The sequence below is a fragment of the Scyliorhinus torazame genome, chromosome 9, assembly GCF_047496885.1.
Source record: "Scyliorhinus torazame isolate Kashiwa2021f chromosome 9, sScyTor2.1, whole genome shotgun sequence".
Lineage (NCBI taxonomy): Eukaryota > Metazoa > Chordata > Chondrichthyes > Carcharhiniformes > Scyliorhinidae > Scyliorhinus > Scyliorhinus torazame.
The window spans coordinates 161,164,566-161,188,697 of NC_092715.1; the positions used below are offsets into that span (position 1 = coordinate 161,164,566).

Here is a 24,132-nt window from a genome sequence, read left to right on the forward strand (position 1 = left end):
GCCCCTCTTTAACCAGTGCCCCGAGGTCAACGCCTCACTCATCCTCTGGCCCTCCACAAGTTGTCCACCGCCATCCCCCCTTAACCAACTGTGTCACAGTCCAGCACAGTGGTGGAGTGGTTAGCACTGCTGCCTCGCGGCACTGAGCATCCAGGTTCGATCCTGGCCCTGGGTCACTGTCCATGTCTGCGTGAGTCTCATCCCCACAACCCAAAGATGTGCAGTGTAGGCAGATTGCTCACGCTAAGTTGCCCCTTAATTGGAAACAAAATTGGGTACTGTAAATTAGAAAAAAAAACAACCACACAAACTCAGCATCCCCCCCTCTCTCCATAAGCAAGGAAAAAGAAAGCTAACATCCCCACAGATCATCCCCCGTTAACTAGCCTACCTGCTAGCATGGTGGCTCCCATTCGAGGTCACTGCCTTCCTCCCTTCTCTCCTACCACCCCTCACTCACATTTCCCCAAGAACAGTTGAATACACTTAGCCAATCTACACCCAAACCATTTTGTAACTTTTGAGTTCCTTTCTTCCCCTGTTCAACTTAAAGGTACAAGTCCATTAAGCATCCATAGATCGAAATGATAACAGCAAAAATAAAGAAATTGGAAATAAAGGAGTAAACAGGAAGGTCCCTTACATACCTCCCTCCCTAAAGAGAATGAAAGTCAGGGCACGAATATTTCATTATGAGGTATTCAAGACATAAATCACAAACACATATCCAGTCATCCATCCCCACTCTATAAGTTCCCTTCCCAGTCTCTACACTGCTAACTAGTCAGCCCTTCAACCCATGCCAAAGCACTATGCTTTCCGGGGATTGCACACTTTTAACATTGAGCTATTATAATAATAAACTCCAACGGAATAATCTTGCATTTCATGTTTTAAACTTTTCTAGAAATGCAAGCAAATTATGGTCCGTAGAAACTAAACTTTGTTTATTGTCAGGTGGGACATATAATTCAAAGTGCTGGAGAGCTAGTAGCAATGCTAAGGCTTCCTTTTCAATGGTGGAATACTTTCTTTGGAATGGACTTAGTTTTTTTGAAAAATATCCCACTGGCGCCTCTATTCCTGCACCATCATCTTGTAGTGGCATTGTCCCTACCCCTAGGTCACTGGCATCTGGGGCCATTTTAAATGGTCTGTAAAAGTCCGGTGCTGTTTGCTCATTAATGTGACCTTCAAATCTCCTAAACTCTACTTCAGCATTCTGTAACCAAAGTGTTTTTGCTTATTTCTGCAACATATCCAACATGCACTGTATTTCAGTCTCAAGCCTGTCTCTGTGGTTTTAGTCGAGACGGATGTGGCTTTATTGGTTCGGAGTTTCCCATGTCTTCATCATGACTAGTTAAGGTAGTGCACTCTGGTGTCTCCCTACAAATCTGTCTATATTTTTTCAGTATCTTTATTAGATCTTCTCTCTGTTCTCCTTCTGCTGGTAGGTTTGCATCTTTGGTTTTATAACTCCATCTAATATCTTCAAACAGTGCCTTATTTTCACTCTCTCCATCAAATCAAAGACAGTGTGCTTCCCTTTGTTAGGTTTCTGACTATTCAAATTAGAGGGAGGCCTCTGAATGGGTTTCTTCTAATTTATGCCTCTTCATCTCTCAGGTAATGCGGCCAGTCTTCTCTGATTGTCCAATAAATGTATATCCAAATTTCAAGGATCTTCGGCAGCCAAACTGTAAGCAGTATTATCAATGCTGAGGGAAATATTTGGTTCACTTTTAGTCAATAAATACTTTTCAACCCCTCCAGCTTTCCATCCTCTCTTTTCCTTCACATGGTTACTTTCAGCGACAAGTAAGGCTGAGGGTTCGATCTTAGCTGTTGGTTGGCTTTATATGCACCATTCTTTGTTTTACATCTTTTAGCTCTTAATCAGTCTTTGTAGTCACAGCTTTTGTTTCCACTTGTAGCACGGACTCATCCAATTTGTGCTTTCCCAATTTCAACGTTTCTTCTCTACTTTTAGTCATACCAAGGTGAAGCCTGTTGCTAGGAGTGTCCATGGTGGACGTGTTAAATTGAAGAGACATTGTTGTTTTAAATGGCGGTGGCCTGCAACTACATTTCACATCATTATCAGAATCAGGGGATAGCACATTGTGGGTTCCATGACCCGACTGTTTTTTGTTAACAGATGTGGTTGCAGAATCACTGCATGGTTCTTCGTCCATTTTCCCCTTCATTTTCAAGAGGAAGAGATCACTAATTATTTTATCTCCTTTGCTATTTGCTTCCTTTAAATTGAAGAAGCACTGCGGACCTTTCAAATGAGATGGGTTAATTAGCCGTTTGCTTGGTGTCACTTCATAGTCCTTGCTGTCCTCATCCTGAATAGCTGATGCCATTCCATTGTGTATATTTTCCTTCAAAACAGACATTCTCTGGGAAATATTTGCACCTGAAGTGGAATGGCAATGTGTTTATTGCAAGAGGCTGCAACTAGTTACCTTTAGGAAAGTACAACTCACTTTCTTATTCCGATTTGCTGTCTTCTTTCTTAATTTTGGAAGAATTACTTGCCATCTGTTCAAGATCAGTTAGTGACAGGTCTATCCAGTAGCAGTAGTTAACATTCCTTCAGAGTCAGGGGCGAGATTCTCCGACCCCCCACCGGGTCGGAGAATCGGCGGGGGCTGGCGTGAATCCTGTCCCCGCTGGTTGCCGAATTCTCCGGCACCGGAGATTCGGCGGGGGCGTGAATCGCGCCGTGCCAGTTGGCGGGCCCCCCCCCAGCGATTCTCCGGCCTGGATGGGCCGAAGTCCCGCTGCTGGAATGCCTGTCCCGCCGGCGTGGATTAAACCACCTCTCTTACCGGCGGGACAAGGCGGCGCGGGCCGATCTGGCCCCGGGGGGTGCCCCCACGGTGGCCTGGCCCGCGATCGGGGCCCACCAATCCGCGGGCGGGCCTGTGCCGTGGGGGCACTCTTTTCCTTCCGTCTTCGCCATGGTCTCCACCATGGCGGAGGCGGAAGAGACCCCCTCCACTGCTCATGCACGGGGATGTCGTGAGCGGCCGCTAACGATCCCGCGCATGCGCTGCCCGGCAATGTCATTTCCGTGCCAGCTGGCGGGGCACCAAAGGCCTTTCCCGCCAGCTGGCGGGACGGAAATCAGTCCGGCGCAGGCCTAGCCCCTCAAGGCTAGGGCTCGGCCCCCCCAAGATGCGGAGGATTCCGCACCTTTGGGACGGCGTGATGCCGGACTGATTTGCACCGTTTTTGGCGCCGGACATCGCGCCGATTATGGAGAATATCGCCCCAGATTCCAAATCGGATTCAGTGTTTTTGTCCGAATCTTCATCACAGCTATTGCTATTAGATTCAGACTCCTCCTTCTCAAGATCATCTTCAGTCTTGGAGTTCTTGGAATCAGTTTTAAAAATATATATATTTTTATTCAGCAAAGTTTTTCATTTTCACAAGGTAAAACAAAATAACATAAACACCATGGCAAATACACTCACCCACAACTACCTCCCTCAAACCTAACCACCATAAACAAACCCAACTCCTCCCTCCCCACAATTAACAGCAAACAATTCCCCGAAAAAGGAGATGAAACCCTTCCATCAACCCCCTCATGGTATATTTAACCTTCTCAAGGTACAAAAATACCTTCAGATCACCCAGCCGGGCAGAGGCACTGGGTGGTACTGGGGACGTCCATCCGAGTAGAACTCGCCTCCGAGCTATTAATGAGGTGAAGGCAAGGACAAAGAGTACAGAACAGGAACAGGCCCATCGGCCCTCCAAGCCTGTACTGGTCATGATACCAACCTTGACCAAAACCCTCAGCACTTCCTTGTGCCGTATCCCTCTATACCCATCCTATCCATTTATTTGTCAAGATGCCTTTTGAACGCTGTTAATATATCTGCTTCCACAACCTCCCCTGGCAATGAGTTACTACACCACCCTCTGCGTAAAAAACCTGCCTCGCACATCTCTAAACTTTGCCCCATGGACCTTAAACCTATGCCCCCTGGTGACTGACCCCCCCACCATGGGAAAGAGTGCCTGCCCATCCACTCTATCCATGTCCCTCATAATCTTGTAGACCCCTCAGGTCACCCCTCAACCTCCATCTATCTAATGAAAACAGTCCCAAGTTTATTCAGCCTTTCCGCATAGCTAACACCCTCCAGCCCAGGCAACATCCTGGTAAAACTCCTCAGCACCCTCTCCAAAGCCTCCACATCCTTGTGGTGGTGCAGTGACCAGAATTGTGCGCAACATTCCAAGAACGGCCGTACCAAGGTTCTGTACAACTGTAGCATCACATGCCAGTTTTTATACTTGATGCTGTGTCCAATGAAGGCAAGCATTCCGTATGCTTCCTTGACTACCTTGTCCACTTGTGTTGGCACTTTCACCCCTGTCTGCAGCACTGGTGAGTCCAATACACCAAAAATAGCCACCAATGGAACAGCTCAAGCAGAATACCCAAAATCTCTGACACAGTGCTGAAAGAGTAGACCCAGTAGCTTACAAGCTTAGAGCAAGACATAAACATGAGCGTATGGCTCGCCGGTCCCTTAACATAATGATCACACATATCCTCCACCCCCGAGAAGAAACCACATATCTGCGCCCTGGTCAAGCGAGCCCTGTGCACCACCTTGAACTGGATCAAGCTGAGCCTAGCACAAGAGGTGGAGTTGACTCTGTGAAGAGTGCACCCCCCCCCCCCCCCCCGCAATCAAACACCGGACCCAGTTCACCCTCCCACTTTCTCTTTACTTCCTTCAATGAAGCCTGCTCAGTTGACAGGATCTGACATCTGACCATAGATATCTGAAATCCTACAGTCACCCAGCACAGCTAGAGCCAGGACCCTGTCCAAGAGCAAGGACAACTGTGCCATGAGAAACAAAGGGATCCCCTTAAGCAGTCGCAAACCTGCAAGTACCTAAATACATTAGTTCTCTCGGGAGCTCCAATCGGAAACCATGGTTTAACCGGGAGATCCACTCCCTACTGAATTCCAGGTCGGAGGCGTTAAGACAGCGATCCTGACCGAAACAATAAATCTAGGTACGACCTCCACAAAGCCATCAGGGACACCAAGAAACAATACCAGACTAAGTTAGAGTCACAGGCTAATGACGTGCACACTCGTCCGTTGCAGCAAGGCTAAACAATCTAACAGGTACAAAGCAAGCCGAGTATCCCTCCCTGATGAACTCAATGCATTCTATGCTCGTTTTGAGCAGGAAGCCAACAAACCGTTGTCAACTGCCCTAACAGCCTTGGACAGACCCAAACCCACCGCTACAGCCTCAGAGGTCAGATCGGCCCTTGAAAGTGAACCCACGGACAGCAACAGGTCCTATTAAGAGTCCCTGGTCGTGCACTCAGATCCTGCGCAGACCAACTGCCGGGTATGCTCGCAGACATCTTCAACCTCTCCCTACTCCATTCCCAGATTCCCACTTGCTTCAAGAAGACTACTATCATACCAGTGTCAAAGAAGAAGCAGGCATTGTGCCTCAACAACTACTGTCCAGTGGCCTCGACATCCATCACTATGAAGTGCTTCAAGAGGTTGGTAATGAGAGATATCAACTCTATACTCCCAGAATGCTTTGAGCAACTGCATTTTGTATACCGCCATAACCTGTCCACAGCAGACACAATCTCACTGGCCCTATAGTCACCCCTGGAGCATCTCAACAAGGACTCCTACGTCAGACTCCTATTCGTTGACTACAGCTCCGCCTTCAACACCATAATCCCAGCCAACCGCATATCAAAACTCCAAAATCTAGGACTTAGCTCCTCTCGTCCCTCTGCAACTGGATCCTTGACTTCCTGACCCATAGACCACAACCAGTAAGGATAAACAATGATACCTCCTCCACGATAGTCCTCAATACCTGGGCCGCGCAAGGCTGCATACTTAGCCCCCTACTATACTCCTTATACACACACAACTGTGGGACAAAATGTGGCCCCAACTCTATCCATAGGTTTGCTGATGACACGACCATTGTGGGTCGGATCTCAAACAACAATGAGTTAGAGTGCAGGAGGGACATAGAGAACCTAGTGGAGTGGTTCAACGACAACAATCTCGCCCTCAATGTCAGCAAAACCAAGGAGCTCGTCATCGACTTCAGGAAGCGGAGTGTCGTACATACCCCAGTCTGCATCAATGGTGCCGAGGTGGAGATAATTGACAGCTTCAAATTCGTAGGTGTGCACATCAACAATCTATCCTGGTCCACCCACGTCGCGCTACGACCAAGAAAGCGCAACAGGAAACTAAGGAAATTCAGCATGGCCACATTGACTCTTGCCAATTTCTACAGATGCACCATAGAAATCATCCTATCTGGCTCCATCACAGCTTAATATGACAACTGTGGGTGGCACATTGGCACAGTGGTTAGCACTGTTGCTTGCGGCGCTGAGGACCTGGGTTTGATCCTGGCTCTGGGTCACTGTCCGAGTGGAGTTTGCACATTCTCTTTTAAAAAAATAAATAAATTTAGAGTACCCAATTCATTTTTTTCCAATTAATTTAGTGTGTTCAATCCACCTACCCTGAACATCTTTAGGTTGTGGGGGCGAACCCCACACAAACACGGGTAAAATGTGCAAACTCCACACGGACAGTGACACAGAGCTGGGATCAAACCTGGGACCTCGGCGCCGTGAGACTGCAGTGCTAACCCACTGCGCCACCGTGCTGCCCTGAGTTTGCACATTCTCCTCGTGTCTGCGTGGGTTTTGCACCCACAACCCAAAGATGTGCAGGGTAGGTGGATTGGCCACGCTAAATTGCCCCTTAATTGGAAAAAAAATAATTGGGTACTCTAAAATGACAACTGCTTGGCCTAAGACCGTAAGAAACTACAGAGCGTGGTGAACAAAGCCCAGTCCATCACGCAAACCTGCCTCCCATCCATTGACTATGTCTACACCTCCTGCTGCCTTGGGAAAGCGGGCAGCTAAATCAAAGATCCCTCCCACCCAGGTTATTCTCTATTACGTCGGGCAGATGCCGAACTGTGAGAACTAACAGATTCAAAAACAGCTTCTTACCTGCTGTTACCAGACTCCTGAATGGCCTTCTTACGGACTGAATTCATATCTCTCTACTCGTCTTCTCTCCTGTTGTAGCACTATACTCCGTATGCTTCACCCGATGTCTACGTCCATGTACTTACACTGTCTATTTATCGTATGTCCTATGTTTTTCATGTGTGGAACAAACTGCCTGGACTTTACGCAGAACAGTACTTTTCACTGTGCCTCGGTACAAATGACAATAAATCTAAATCCTCCAAATTGGTGAACCTCCCTTCAATAAACATGTTCCCAAACCTCTCCAACCCCTCGCTCCCCCCAAGCCCTGAACGACGAGTTTAAGCCAGACGGCACAAACAAATGGTTCCTACAAATAGGGGCCAACAGTGACATGGTGCCCAGCCTGAAATGCTGCTTAAACTATCTCCAAATCCTCAATTGGCTACTGGGCTTGTGGTGAATTTTGTAGGAAAACAAAAGCAGGGCCCTTAGACACGTACCTCTACACAAGCCTGCCATACAGAATCTGGATCCCTATGCCTTACCCGCACAGCTCTCAATATCTGCAGCCCAATAAGAAAGTAGCAAATTAGGTAGCGCCAACCCCCCTTCCCTTCCCAGCAGCTGCCTTTCTCTCTGTAGAAACATCCTATGAATCCATGGGGTTTGGCCTGCCCAAATAAATGATTATACCATTTTATTGAATTTACAAAAGAAAAATTTGGAGAGACACTGAAACGAAAGCTTCGGGAGGACGTTCATTTTCACACTCTGCACCCGATCCGCCATGGTCAGAGGGAAAAGATCCCATGATTTCAAGTCAGCCTTGATCCCATTCACCAGACTAGTAAAGTTAAGTTTGTGGAGCGAGGCCCAATTGTGGGCCACCCAGATGATGGAAACTAGTCCAGGCAAGACAGCAACTTCACTAGATCAGCTCTCCTCCCTGGGGGATTCATCGGAAAGTTACTTTTGCCCATATTTAGCTTATACCCCGAAAAGGAGTCAAAACTCCTAAGTAGCTTCATTATCTCCTCTACTTTGGACAGTAGGTCCTTGATATATAGAAGCAGATCATCCGCATATAAAGACACCCTCTGCTTTCTCCCCACCCCGCTCTACCCACCTCCACCTAATAGACAACCTCAATGCAAAGGCCAGAGGGTCGATTGCCAAGACAAACAAAAGAGGAGATAACGGACAACCCTGCTTATTCCCCTGTTCAATTGGAAGTAAACCAAACTCAGGACATTCGTACACACTAGAGTGGAGTCCTTGTATAGAAACCAAATGCATGATATAAATTTTGGCCAGAAGCCAAACCTTGGACTTCCGGTGGCGGCCATGGTGTGTGTGGTCGCACATTTGTGGCTCCCACTCGTGACGGTTTTTTCGGACCGTTTCCCCGGTTAATAAGTGGATGTGAGGAGGCAAAAAGGTGCAGGAGTGACTGGAAGAGATTGACTCACTGGTGTGGGTATGGAGCAGAGGGCCAGAAGCAGTCGCAAAAGAGGGAATCAGTCTGGAAGAGTTGGTACTGCGCCTGCGATGCATGTGGAGATGGCGGAGGGGCAGGGAGAGGCCCAGTGGTTAATGGACTATCTGGTGAGCTTCCTAAACGAGACGTTCACCCAGCAACGTAAGGAGTCTGGAGGACCTGGCCTGGGCAGTGGATTCGATCAAGGCAGTGGTCGACCGCATGGAGACAAAGCTCTCGGTCCAGGTCAGGCGATGCAGAAGATGGAGGTGATACACGAGCAGTTTGCCTAGATGGCAGTGGAGATCGGGCTGATGCGAGACCAGCAGAGGCGACTCCAGGAAAAGGTTGAAGATCTGGAAAATGGTCCCACAGGCAGAATATCAGGATTGTGGGCCTGCCGGAAGGGAGTGAAAGAGCCAATGGTGGCGTGTATGTGGGGAGGATGCTGGAGGAACTACTAGGAGAGGGTGCTTTTGCACGGCCTTTGGAGGTGGATAGAGCGCATAGGGCGCTAATGAGGGAGCCGCCGAGGGTGATGATGGTGCGGTTGCACCATTTCCTGGACAAGGAGCAAATTAAGATGGGCCAGGCAGACGAGGCACTGCACCTGGGTGCAGAGCTGGCCAAGAGGAGAGCAAGTTTCAATAAGGTCAAGGCGGCCCTCTACAAGAAGGGGGTGAAGTTTGGGCTACTGAACCCAGCACGTCTGTGGGTGGCCTACGAAGGCCAGGAATTGTACTTTTGGACAGCGGAGGAGGTGATAGAATTTGTCAGAGACAATGGATTGGCTGGAGAAGGTGGACTTTGAACTTTGGTGGAGATGCTGTGATGCTGCTGTTAATTTGCGTTTGGGGCATTTTGTTTTGGCTTCAGGTTTGCTTTTCGTTCTCTGTTGGAAGATGGGGCGCTGATCTCTTCGTTTGGGCTTGGGGAGGGATTGGTTTTGTTTGTTTGCACTAGTAAGATGTTTGAGCGGGGTGAGGGTAGGATGTTGGCGTCACAGGCGGGGCTGCCAGGCTAGCTGGGCGGGCTAGATCATGGAAGCACCATTGGGGTGGGGGGGGGGGTGGGGGAGAGTGAGCAGAAGGTTAGTAGGGGGATGGGGCAGGGGATGTACTACTGACAGGGGTACGGCTTTAAAAGTTGAGCGGAGGAGGATCGATGATGATGACGTTTTTTTACACAGAGGGTAGTGGGTGCCTGGAACTCGCTGCCAGAGGAGGTGGTGGAAGCAGGGACAATAGTGACATTTAAGGGGCATCTTGACAAATACATGAGTAGGATGGGAATAGAGGGATACGGACCGAGGAAGTGTAGCAGATTATAGTTTAGTCGGGCAGCATGGTCGGCACAGGCTTGGAGGGCCGAACGGCCTGTTCCTGTGCTGTACTTTTCTTTGTTCTTTGTTGTTCAAGAGATGGGATGTGCTGCCACTGTCATTATGGGGCGGGTGCAGTATAGAAGGATACAGGCGGTTGGTCTAGATACGACACATGATTGGCAAAGGCTTGGAGGGCTGAAGGGCCTATTCCTGTGCTGTATTTTTCTTTGTTCTACAGAACTGGAAAGGTATAGAAACGTGATGCCCACATGTCCATTCTCGGCCTGCTGCAATGCTCCAGTGAAGCCCAACACAAATTGGAAGAACAGCAACTCATCTCCAATTCGGTACCGTGCGATCTTCTGGACTCAACATTCTATAGAATCCATACAGTGCAGGAGGAGGTCATTTGGCTTTTCAAGTCTGCATTAACTCGCTGAAATAGCACCCTACCGAGGCCCACTCCCTCGCCCACACCCTGTCATCTCACCTAACCTGCGCATCTTTGGACACTAAGGGGCAATTGTAGCATGGCCAATCTACCTAGTGCACATCTTTGGACTGTGGGAGCAAACCAGAGAACCTGGAGGAAACCCACACAGACAAGGGGAGAACGTGCAAAACTGACAAAGACAGTCACCCAAGGCCAGAAATGATTACGGGTCCCTGGCGCTATGGGGTGCCAACCACGATGCCACTCTGATGGCCATTGAGTTCAACAACTTTAGACTGTGAACCTTCCCATCCATCTTGACTCCCACCTTTTGTTTTGTTATTCGGTTCCCCAGGCTTGTCCCAACACAACTCCACCCCCCCCTCCCCATGGCCACTGTCCCTTATTTAATTTTGTTCCCACTGAGCATTGACCTCTGTTCTCCTTTCAACACATTATGCTATCTTAGCTTTGCCATTATTAACACTCCTCAGTCCTTAATAGCACCATTAGCATCCCCTTTGTCTCATGCCCCATGACATCTTTGTCAATCACTCCTTAACTATGACCTATCATTGACTTTCCATTCTTCCCCAACCCCCTCTCCAAATTTTTAAAATTTATTTCATTTTGAGGGATGTGGGCGTCGCTGGTTAGTCCAGCATTCATTAGCTATCGCTAGTTGTCCTTCAGAAGGTGGTGGAGATTTGCCTTTTTGACCGCTGCTGTCTCGGAGGTGTAGGTACACCCACTGTGTTGTTAGGAAGAGAGTTCCAAGATGTTGCCCCAGTGACAGTGAAGGAACGTCGATACATTTCCAAGTCAGGATGGTGAGTGACTTGGAGGGGAACCTCCAGGTGGTGGAGTTCCCAGGTATCTGCTGCTCTTGTCCTTCTAGATGATAGTGGTCATTGGTTTGGAAGGTGCAGTCTAAGGAACCTTGGTGAGTTACTGCAGTGCATCTTGTAGATGGTACACACGCTGCCAGTGCTCGTCAGTGGTGGAGAGTTTGAATGTTTGTGTAAGGGCTACGTTAATCCTGGATGATGTTGAGCTTGAGTGTTGTTGGAGCTGCACTCATTTACATTACACTCCTGATTCGCACCTTGTCGATGGTGGACAGGTTTTGGGAGGCCAGGAGGTGAATTGCTCACCAAAGGATTTCGAGCCTTTGACCTGCCTTGGTAGCCACAGTATTAATATGGCTAGTCCAGTTCAGTTTCTGATCAATGGCAACCATCCGGATGTTGATTGTGGGGAATTTAGCGATGGTAATGCCATTGAATGTCAAGGAATGATGGTTCGATCCTCTTTTGTAGGAGATGGCCATTGCCTGGCACTTGTGTGGCTCAAATGTAACTTGCCACTTGTCAGCCCAAGCCTGGATATTGTCCAGTTCATGCTGCATTTGGGCATGGACTGCTTCATCATCTGAGGAGTCGCAAATGGTGCTGAGCATTGTGCAGTCATCCACAAACATTCCCACTTCTGACCTTATGATGGAAGGGAGGTCATTGTTAAAGCAGCTGAAGATGGTTGGGCCTAGGGCACTAGAACAAATAACATTACAGCACAGGAACAGGCCCTTCTGCCCTCCAAGCCTGTACCGGTCATTATACCACTCTTGGCCAAAACCTTCAGCATGTCCTAGTGCCATATCCCTCTATACCCATTCTATCCATGTATTTGTAGAGATGCCCTTTTAATTTATCTGCTTCCACAACCTCCCCTGGCAGCATGTACCAGGCACTCTACCCTGAAGAACTCCTGCAGTGATGTCCTGGAGCTGAGATGATTGACCTCCAACCACCACACCCATCTTGTTTTGTGCCAGGTATGAATTCAACCAGCAGAGAGCTTTCCCCGATTCCCATTGACTCCAGTTTAGCTAGGACTCCTTGATGCCATAAACTTGATCAAATGCTGCCTTGATGTCAAGGGCGGTCACTCTCACCTCAGGTATTCAGCTCTTTTGCCCATGTTTGGACCAAGGCTGTAATGAGGTCAGGAGCTGAGAGACCTTGGCAGAACCTAAACTGAGCGTCAGTGAGCAGGTTATTGCTGCATAAGTGCTGTTTGATAGCACTGTTCATGATTCCTCCCGTCACTTTGATGATGGAGATAGACTGATAGGGCAGTAATTGGCTGGGTTGGATTTGTCCTGTTTCTTGTGTCCAGGACAAACCAGGGCAATTTTCCATGTTGCCGGGTAGATGCAAGTGTTGCAGCTGTACTGGAAGAGCTTGGCTAGGGGTGCAGCAAGTTCTGGAGCACAAGTCTTCAGTACTATTGCCAAGATATTGTCAGGCCCCATAGCCTTTGCAGTATCCAGTGCCTTCAGCCATTTCTTGGTATCACGTGGAGTGAATCGTATTGGCTGAAGACTGACATCTGTGATTCTGGGGACCTCTGGAGGAGACCGAGATGGTTCATCCACTCAGCACTTCTGGCTGAAGATTCTTGCGAATACCTCAGCCTTCTCTTTTGCACATATGTGCTGGACTTCTCCATCATTACGGATGCGGATATTTGTGGAGCCTCCTCCTCAAATGAAATATTTAATTGTCCACCACCATTCTTGGCTAGATGTGACAGGACTGCAGAGCTTAGATCTGATTTTTGTGGAATCGCTTAGCTGCCTATACTTGCTGTTTATGCTGTTTGGCATACAAGTAGTCCTATGTTGTAGCTTCACCAGGTTTGACACCTCATTATTCAGTATGCCTGATGTTGCTCCCGGCATGCTCTCCTGCACTCTTCATTGGACCAGAGTTGATCCCCTGGCTTGTGAGGGATATGCCGGGCCATGAAATGAAATGAAATGAAAATCGCTTGTCACACGTAGGCTTCAAATGAAGTTACTGTGAAAAGCCCCTAGTTGCCACATTCCGGCACCTGTTCGGGGAGGCTGGTACGGGAATTGAACCCGCGCTGCTTGGCCTGCTTTAAAAGCCAACTATTTAGCCCTGTGCCATTGAGGTTGTAGATTGTGGTTGAAAACATTTCTGCTGTTGCTGATGGCCCACAGCATCCTCATGGATGCTCCGTTTTGAGTTGCTAGATCTGTTCAATGTCTATCCCATTTAGCATGGTGGGAGTGCCACACAGCACAATGGAGGGTATCGTCAATGTGAAGACGGGACTTTGTCTCCACAAGAACTGTGCGGTGGCCACTTCTACCGATACTGTCATAGACAGATGCAACTGCAGCAGGCAGATTGGTGAGGTTGAGGTCAAGTATGTTTTTCCCTCTTGTTGATTCCCTCACCACATGCTGCAGTCCCAGTCTAGCAGATATGTCCTTTAGGACCCGGCCAGCTCGGTCTGTGGTGGTACTGCCAAGCCATTCTTGGTGATGGACACTGAAGTCCCCCACCCAGATCATATTCTGCGCCCTTGCCATCCTCAGTAGCTTCCTCCAAGTGGTGTTCAACATGGAGGAGTACTGATTCTACAGCTGATGGTGGTCGTGGTAATCGGTAGAATACTTCCTTGCCCATGTTTAACCTGAAGCCATGAGACTTTATGGGGCCCAGAGTTAATGTTGCGGAGTCCTAGGCCAACACTCTCCCGACTGTACACCACTGTGCCGCCACTTCTGCTGGGTCTGTCCTGCCGGTGAGACAGGATATACCCAGGAATGATGATAGTGCTGTCTGGGACATTGTCTGTTTATGATTCTGTGAGTATGAAGGTCAGGCTGTTGCTTAACTAATCTGTGAGACAGATCTCCTAACTTTGGCACAAGCCCCCAGATGTTAGTAAGGAGGACTTTGTAGGGTCGACAAGGCTGGGTTCGCCATTGTTGTTTCCGTGCCTAGTCTGGTCCTGGCTGGTCTGTCCAGTTTCATTCCTTTTTTGTGTTTTCGTAGCGGTTGAATACAACTGAGTGGCTTGCTAGGCTATTTCAGAGGGCATTAAGAGTCAGCCACTTTGTTGTGGGTCTGGAGTCACATGTAGGCCACTCTAGGTAAGGATGGAAGATTTCCTTCCCTAAGGGGCATTAGTGAAGCAGGTGGACTTTTACAACAATCGACAATGGTTTCATGGTCATCATTAGACTTTTAATTCCAGATATTTTATTGAGTTTAAATTCCATCACCTGCTGTGGTAGGATTCAAACCCAGGACCACAGATCATTATCCTGGGTCTCTGGATTACTAATCCACTATGCAACTGGTCACATTTCTATCCCTTTTCAGTTCCGTAAAGGAGTCATATGGACTCAAAACATTAGCTGTGGTTCTCTCTCTACAGATGCTGCCAGGCCTGCTGAGTTTATCCAGCGTTTTCAGTTTTTATTTCACATTTCCAGGATCTGCAGTATTTTGCTTTTATGTGGGATATAATTGTTGGGCTGGGAAAATAAACTTAGTTCCTGCTTAAGATTGTCCACTATAGCAGAAAAGGGGAGGAGCATCATTCAATTTACTCTTTTGGGGATATACCATTGTCTCTCCTCGCAGCTGGGATGAGCTAATGACTTGAGGAGATTGTGTTGGGGAAAAACAAAATTATTGATAGGTAGTGCTGAGAACTATTAATTTTAATAACTTGTTTCGAAATGGCTTAAATTTCCAATTTTCATCCACTGAAATGTTCCAATTTTCTATATGCATTGCTTGTCATGTCGAGCATATCTCTTCATCCTCATTGTATTTTTCCTTTTATTTCAAATCATTTTCTAAATGTCTGCCAGCATTTAATGATTTCTGCACATGAACCCCTAAATCTGTCCTTCCAAAGTTCCTAGCTTCTTCTCATGTAGTGAAATACTCTGATCTCTTTCTTAGTAGATGACCTCAAGCTGAACTTCATCTGCCACAGTTTTTGCTTCACCTATCAATCTCTTCGCTATTTTCTGCTCCTATTTGCACTACTTACTGTGCTGCCTAATGTCAGCAAGCTTAGATATATGGCTCCCAAACCATTATTTAAGACATTGATGAATATAATGAAAAGCTGAGTCCCAGTACAAATTCCTGTCAATTGGGGTACATACCCATTATCCCTACTGTCTCCTATCTCCTAAATAATCCTCCTATTTCAATTTTGATTAGTCTCAATCCTCCCAGGAGAGAAAACTTTAGATAATATCACTCTAATTATTGATTTCTGACTGGATCATATTCTTATATAAAATAAAGGCCCTCTGTTGCTAGCTAAGCTACCTCAACTATGAGGCCATTAGCTTGTGCACAGAGGTTAAAGTACCACTGCGTCACTGAAATAAATGTTTTACCTAACCTAGGACAAGCCCATTACAATAGTTGGTTTCAATGTTTTCAGATAATGGTGGGCGGAAAGTTGGAATGTAGCTACAGTTTCTGTAGTTGAAGAGATAACATTGAACAAAACTGTATTTAATAGCCTTCATTTCCAAAGAGGGAGTATTAAGCAACATGCCTAAAATAGAGTATTAAGCACATACACTTCAATGGGACAATTCCACACCATGACATTTACTTGAAGACATACAAGTTAAGGGCTAATATATTTTAATGATCAAATAGTTACTATATGAAAGTAAAATAGAATCATTTGTGCACTAATTACACTAACATTATCATAGGATGTTCCAGCACAAGAGCCATTAAGCCCTTTGTGTCCACGCCAGCTTTCTAAGAGCATTTCAGTTGGTTTCCACTTCCCCGCCCTTTCCCTGCAGCTCTTCAGATAATTGCCCATTTCCACTATAACATTTTCTGATGAAGATATTAAATGTGAACCATTTTGCGATCACCATTAACATTTACAGTGTAATGTAGTTATGTGAGGTATTCACACCTACCGTTAAATACACACTTATACTACTAAATTGTTAATAACTAAAAACAGACTCTTTTTAATTCTAATTCTCACGATAATGCTATACTATATTCTCCAATCTCAACCTCCATATACATACTTATGATTGATCTATTTAACTTGAGATGGGAGGGATGGAAGGGGAAGGGAAAGACTATTGGGACATATCCCTTTGTCAAATTTCATACAAAACTCATGAAAGCATAGTTTTTACAGTTTCCAAAGTGAAAAATGTTTCCTTTAAGTCTCACATCTTCATCTGAAGAAGGCAACAGCTGATAGCAAGGTGATGCACTGAGGCAAGAAATTCACTAGGTTCATTCCTTTAATCTGGAGTACAAGGAGCAGGTTAGACATTTACACTATGCTGGAAAGGAATGAAAGCTAATCTAATATTTTCAATCTCCACAATTAAATCAAAAATGGCGCAGTACAACAAATGAAAATGGGATGCTTTATGGCTTAATATTAAGGTAGGCTTGAAGCTCTTCAGTGCTACAAAGTTACATGTAATCAGACCAATAATAGTGCTTCATAAAAGCATGAAAATTACTTTATGTAGTTACAAACAATTGGATAGAGGCAAGAGACAACCTTTGCCTCAGCTGAAGATAACATAATAAAATACATTACTACAAACAAATGTCTTAGTAAAGTTCCTAGATCAACAAGTATCTTCAAATTCCTCCGCACAGAACAAAAAAGCTGCACAAGATCAATAAAATTAATTTACTGCAAAAATAATAGAACAAGTTCAGAATTCAAAAGCTAATATCAACCTTGTTCAGAAATGAAAGATTTTGCAAATGGATTATCGAACTAAAATTGGACATGATTTTTGCCACAAAATCACAGATGTGGAAAATGTTTCACTGCACTGCTGAAAGAACAGCTGCCAATGGCAGGATAGAAGAAATTGAGTGTGATGGGAAACTAAGGCTTTATGTGGAGAAAAAGGACAGAGAAAACGGATTCCAGCATGCTTCCAAATCCTTAAAGAGCAACAACCAATTATTTCCCTCACTTTTGTTCAGTTTAAATAGTGATCAATTTATTTGTATACAACAATTGAAAGCAACAAATATGATGAACACTGTGTTTAGATTTTTTTCTCTCTATTGGAGACCCTCTGATGGCTGTTGTTAAATACACCACCCGGCAAGTAGACTTGGATTGACCAGATTTGACCCTGCATCTGAGCTGATTATTGAGCTCCTATTAGTAGGAACAAAAGTAAAATCCTTACTCATTGTGCAGATATTATTGTTAGAACATACAGTGCAGAAGGAGGCCATTCGGCCCATCGTGTCTGCACCGACCCACTTAAGCTCTCACTTCCACCCTATCCCCATAACTCAATAACCCCTCCTAACCTTTTTGGTCACTAAGGGCAATTTATCATGGCCAATCCACCTAACCTGTACGTCTTTGGGCTGTGGGAGGAAACCGGAGCACCCAGAGGAAACCCACGGGGAGAACGTGCAAACTCCGCACAGACAGTGACCCAGCAGGGGATTGAACCTGGGACCCTGTCGCTGTGAAGCCACAGTGCTATCCACTTGTGCTACCGTGCGGCCGGTAGAATGACTGAGTACGTGGATGATAGGCAAAAACAGGATACATCTCAGCTTCCTCAGTCCAGTAACCTGTCATTCACAACCTCGGCTTGTATGTAAATAATGGTAACCTGACTGTTGGACTGTGTGTTGCTCCAGTGCCCATGGAATCAAATGTCAGCACCTTCAGGGATAAAAATGGGAACTGTCTTTTTTAACTCTAACTTTACTTTTATATGCTATTAATGCTAACTTGCTTCCATCAGCAAAGAATGGCAGAATCGCTCTTGGCACAAACAAGTGTGAAGGGATCCATGTAAAGAAATATATTCATAAAAGATTATCAGGGGAAGATAGTTATTTTTGTATAAATTAGAGCTTAAAGAACTTTAGAGAGTTAACTTTTGCAAAACTTTAAATACAGTTCACATGTAGAGACTTATGTTTTACAACAGTAAGAAGATCCCTGATAAGAAACGGTCACATCCAAAAGCTTCACATCAGCATATTTTGTAGCACACCATCAGCAAAGGCAGCACAATGTAGCATTTGTTAAAATGAGTTAAAATGGATAATTCTAGACGTTGAACTGGAATTTTTACAATATAGAACCATGTTATAATCTTAAATTGCAGACTCCTGACAAACAAAAAATATCCCATCACAATCCTCACATGCGTGCCTTCCTATAACCAATGAGGTCCATAGCCCTTTTAGAATTTGATAGTTCTATAGTTTCCTTAGAATCACAAGGAGCTGTCTTAAATTGAAATTTAACCACGGTCAAAACTAAATTTGGAACATAAAGGTACGGAAACTAATTGCAATTTAAATACCAGCTCTAAAACTAAGAATTGAGAGCAGACATAAGAGTTTCAGATTCGCTTAACTCACTTGCGTCTCTCTCACAAGGCAAAGATCCAACTGCTGAGGTTCAGCAAAGAAGATTCTCTCCCCAACTGGGATAGTCATCTCACCTATTCTGTAATCTTCTCTCAGAGAATTAGGTAAATGCTACTTTAATAACTGATGGGTATCATACTTAAAATATTTTACTGTAACAGTAAGTGAAACTTAAAACTACGAGAAATACAGTTGTATTTTCTCTCTTTTTCTTTGAACCTATTTGACATTGCAATTGACTGTTCCAATCTGATTTTGAATTGCGTATTCAGTTCCTTAATAAACTTCTTATATTTTAGAATTTATATTGTCTCACATAGTCTTTTGTATTATTAATTTGAGAACCCAACTCCGTACACTGTGATGGAGAGTACATTACTAATAATATCCAGGGCATCAAAATCTGTCTTAAACCTATTAAAAAGGCTATCCGGAGAACAGTAATACTCTCCGGTAGCTCCTTTCCTTTGAGGAGACAGGCATCAGTCCTTTAGACCCATTTGCCATCTTCAGGGTGTGTTATTCTCAACCTAAAGTTGAGATGAATCATCTGAGAGATATTCCTTATCCGGAATTGTACCAAAAAGGGGCTAGAGTTATAGTCCACCAAACAAGTGGATGCTGGACGAATGTATTTTTATGACCACTGTAGGATTTCTTTTTAAAACTGAGGGAAGATAGAGAAGGTTAACAAAATATTATACTGTAATAAGGCACAGATGAAAACATATTAACACACTCTGGCACAGGATAATGATATTGAACAATTGAAGAAAATGGCCTGAAAATACTTTTGTAACTTCAACCTAAACTGACCTCAACTACCAAAGTTTAAAGAAAACTCAATTCCTTTTGGAGCAGAATGACAGCAATTTATTCACATTCATAAGCAAAAACAAACTTTACTGTATATCAAAAGTAAACAAAGTAACATTATTGTTTCTAAAGAATTATACTACAAACTTAGTTCTATTTTTATTTCCCCTCCAAGAGTTTCCTTGTCGTTTGAAATCAAGGTTCATTCATTTTTCCTGGGACAACTCTAAAGGTACATCATGAGCGCAATTCTCCCATCGGGAGTCTAAGTGCCGACGCCGGAGTGAAAACCGGAGTGTTTCACTCTGGCGTCGGAGCCCGCTCCCATCTCCCTATTCTCCCACCCCCGGGGCGCTAGGAGCGGCTTCGCGTCATTTATGCGCGCCGGGCCTTGGCGCCGCATAAATGACGTCACCCGCGCATGCGCAAGTTGCCGTCCTTCCCGAGGCCACCCCGCAAGATGATGTCGGATGGATCTTGCGGGGCGGTGGAGGAAAGGAGGTCCTCCTTCAGAGAGGCCGGCCCGCCGATCGGTGGGCACCGATCGTGGGGCAGACCCCTCTTGAGGCCCCCACGTGCAGGAAGCACCCCCGCCCCCCCCTCCCCACAGGCAACTCCCCCAGCGTTCCCGCGCTGTTCCCACCGGCAGCGACCAGGTGTGGACGGCGCCGGCGGGAACACGTCGGATTGGGCAGGCCACTCGTCCCATCCGGGCCGGAGAATCGCCGCTCGCCCATTGCAAACGGCGAGTGGCGATTCGCCCAGTGGCCAGCCGTGATTCTCGCCCTGCCGGTTTGGGGGGGGGGGGGGGGGAAGAGAAGAGAGAGAATTGCGTTGGGGCAGCGTGGCGGGACACGTGCGCGCCCCGGCGATTCTCCCGGCCGGCCGGGGGGGGGGGGGGATTCCGCCCCTTTTCTCTGGAATTTATTCGGATTACTCGTCAGTGTTCCAACGATCAACGATTCATCAAGGTGCCAGATTTCAAGGGGGTCCTTTTGTTAGCTTTTGGCTAAGTGACCCGCCAATTTCTTTATTGACCTCATGGCTCTGGATTCTCCAGCTCCAGCACAAGCCTCCCTGTGGCTCCTGCACAGAGGCTTAAAATATCAGAAAACACCCAATAGCCTGCTGCTATGGTTTCAAACTCAAACTGTACAGAGGATTACTGCAGATTTTTGCCTTCAGCCTCCAGCTAAGCAAATCTCCCAGCCGTTTTTCCTCTTCAACTTTGTCTTATACCAACTTTCATTCGCAGGTTACATCATGGATGATAGATCTTGCATTTACTCTACTTCAGATGTAGGTCTGGCTTTATCCCTTGACTTCCAAGAAGCTACAAGCTACATTGGAGCCAAATTTGACAATCTCTTAAGTTGCTTCTCTAACCAGCCTTGCCTACTGGCTGTGTCCTAACCGAGTTCACAGAGACAACTCAAACCAAAGGAACTCATTAAACTCCACCCACTTCCAAGACAATGCCACACAGCCTGTTCCCAGGTAGAATTGCAAATCAATGACTTTTAATTCCAAAGCTTTCCTTGATTCTGGGAAACCACATGAATAACTTACCCTTTAGAAAGAAAGAAAGAACATGCAGTGTAGAAGGAGGCCATTCGGCCCGTCGGGTCCGCACCGACCCACTTAAACCCTCACTTCCACCCTATCTCCGTAACCCAATAACCCCTCCAAACCTTTTTGGACACCAAGGGCAATTTAGCTTGGCCAATCCACCTAACCTGCACGTCTTTGGACTGTGGGAGGAAACCGGAGCACCTGGAGGAAACCCACACAGACACGGGGAGAACGTGCAGACTCCGCATAGACAGTGACCCAGTGGGGAATTGAACCTGAGAACCTGGTGCTGTGAAGCCACAGTGCTAGCCACTTGTGCTGCCATTACTGGAATAATTATAAATGTCATGCTCCCAGTTCTTTCAGGGTGGCACGCTGGTGCAGTGGTTAGCACTGCTGCCTCACGGCGCCGAGGACCTGGGTTCAATCCTGGCCCTGGGTCACTGTCCGTGTGGAGTTTGCACATTCGCCCCATGTCTGAGTGGGCCTCACCACCACAACCCAAAGATGTGTATGATAGGTGGATTGGCCACGCTAAATTGTCTCTTAATTGGAAAGGGAGAGCATTGGGAACTTTAAATTTATTTTTAAAAATAAAATGTTTCTAGTTCCTTTTGCTGCTTATGATGTTACCTTTCCAGATGTTAAACTCTTATGTCAATATGACCCCAAACCTTTAAGTGCAACAAACTCTTGGCTTGTTTGCACAAATTTACTTCAAGGTTATTTTGATCGGTTTGTAATCCGGATAACCACCTTTTCCACAGTTAAGTCTTTAATTTCTAAAACTAAAAGCTATATTCCAAAATATATGAATTATGAATTAGATATTCACAATAGTAATTACTTCGGATGGTAATCCTGGGAAAGTAGACCATTCCCAAAATAAAAAATTAAAAATTGATTCTGATAATTGGACTAAACAAATTATTTAGTGGGAGCAATTCAATGCCAAATTCAAAGAAACACTTTTAAATTTAAAAATATTCAAGTAGGATTGCAAAGAACCAATTAAATTCCATTACATTTTCTAATTCAAGGGGACAGAAAATATTTTCTTGAGTTGCATTAAATATTTGACTATTGGCTTCCAAGAATTTTAGACCATAATTTTCTTACAGAATCTTACTAAAGCTACCTAGTTTAGATTAACTTTACCACACTCCAATTTTCTACAAAATGAGGTGAGATCTTACCTGGTGACATTGCATCTGGTGTCAATCAAATCATTTTCCACATCCAGGAGACCATGAGGCAATCTATATTCCACAGACGTCAGCCTCTTCAGGCGTAATAGACCAATGCAGAACTTAGCTCCCATCTCTTCTAGTTCTCTTGTCCCTATCTGTTGGCCCTTTAGAATAAAATAGATGGAATACATTGAGCATACAGCTTAGAAGGTACATTGCTGCTAATGTGGTGCAGATTCTCAAATTTAATATTTTATATTTCTTATTGATATTGGAGGTCCTTTCTTTTAGTAAAATGAGACGACTTCAGTGAATATGCTGCCATGCCATATCTACAATGGCAATGACATTCCAAGCAGAGGTCAGGGTGATCTAGCACTCTATCCTGGAAGGACCTAGCAAGAGTGCATTATTGTGGTGCCAGGCATCAGAAAGAGATTCGGGAATAGGAGATGGTTCAGTTTGATTCTGAAGCCCCTGCTTTGGGTGAGGTGGAATTCCTGTAATGAGGTGGGGAAACGTTTATTAGAGGTTCAGGTAGACAACTTCAGCAGCTATTGAGGGGTTTGTGGTTGTTACCTTTGCCCCCAAAAGAACCAGTCCATAATGGGGAAGTGGGCAGCACAGTATTCTGCCAATATACTTATAGCATTCTGGAATATTCATTTCAGTGTTTCATTCTTGAAATGGTCAATAATAAACATCCTTTTTTGACAACACCTTTACATGGAATAGTGCCTCAAATGATCAGGTTTTAATGACACCAGGTTTTACAGAGGTGAGGCTGTTTTTGCAGATATGCATCCTGCATGTTGAGAAAAAAATCTAGGTGCAAAAGCCTTGGAATTCATGCACAGATAATTTATATGATGGCGCCCTCTTAAGCCCATAGCTAAATCATTCGCAGACATGCAGCCAGTTTCCACTATATATGTAAATCATTCTCCCATTACTTTGCACTGTCAGGCTGCTCATCTGATTTCCAGTTGTGCACAAGCTGCAATTTCTCCAATGAAACATTGAGAAGAGTGATGCTACTGACTTTGGTTGCTGTATCCTCATCACTGATTCCATTCACCTGCCACCAATTGTCTCAGGGTGAACCAGACAGTTCAAATCTCAGCATTCTGTTTGACCTCTAACCGAGCCTCCTACCCAATACCCCACCACAAAGGAGGTTGCTTTGCACCTCCAAAATATTGTCCAACTCCACCCCTGCCTCAACCTACCCGTTTCTAAAATCTTTATTCATCTCCAGGTTCAACAATTGCAATGTAGTCTTGTTTGCTCTCTCATTAATTAACTTCTGTAAACTTCAGCTCATCAAAATCTCATCGTATCTCACTCACCCATCCTTGCTTGCTCTAGATACACTTGGTCTCGGACCCAAACCGTTGCCAGTTCTGACATATGGACTCAAAACAACAACTCTGTTTCTCTCTATATAGGTGCTGCCAGGCCTGCTGGGTTTTTCCACTATTTTCTGCTTTTTATTTCAGATTTCCAGCATCCACATTATTTTCCTTTTACTAAAATTCTTATACTCAAGTTTAAATCTCTTGACAAGGTCAAACCTCTATGCCACTCAAACTGGCCTTTTGTGCAATCCCCTCCCCAGCATTATTGATGACTATGTGTTTGGGCATCTAACCTCAAATTCCCTCTTCCTCTCCACTTCCTTTTCCTCATTCAAGGCCCTCTTTAAAACTAACCTCTTTGATCAAGCATGTGTTACCACTCCTAATAACTCCAGCTTTATTTCACTGACCATTTTTGTCAGATTAGGTCTCTGTGAAGTGCCTTGGACCATTTATTTAGCATCAACATCTGATAAAGGATCAACATCCAAAATATTAACTTTCAGACATCAAGTGCTCACCTCTAACACAGTTGATTTGCTAGTAATCGATTTCAAATAGTCACTGAACAAACCCACATTCATATCAATTATATAAAGGCTGATGGTTGCATATTTAAAACATTTTATAGAATAT

At 45.3% G+C, this 24,132-nt stretch overlaps 1 protein-coding gene across 10 annotated transcripts in view; it reads right to left on the bottom strand.

Annotated features, from left to right (window-relative positions):
- Nucleotides 1-24,132, bottom strand: part of agtpbp1 (ATP/GTP binding carboxypeptidase 1) — a 462,243-nt gene that overhangs the window by 83,880 nt on the left and 354,231 nt on the right. For all 10 annotated transcript variants that reach the window (XM_072516701.1, XM_072516698.1, XM_072516700.1 and 7 more), the window contains one exon: nt 22,145-22,302. In XM_072516701.1, coding sequence (XP_072372802.1) covers nt 22,145-22,302 — 158 coding nt within the window. The remainder of the gene's footprint in view (nt 1-22,144; nt 22,303-24,132) is intronic.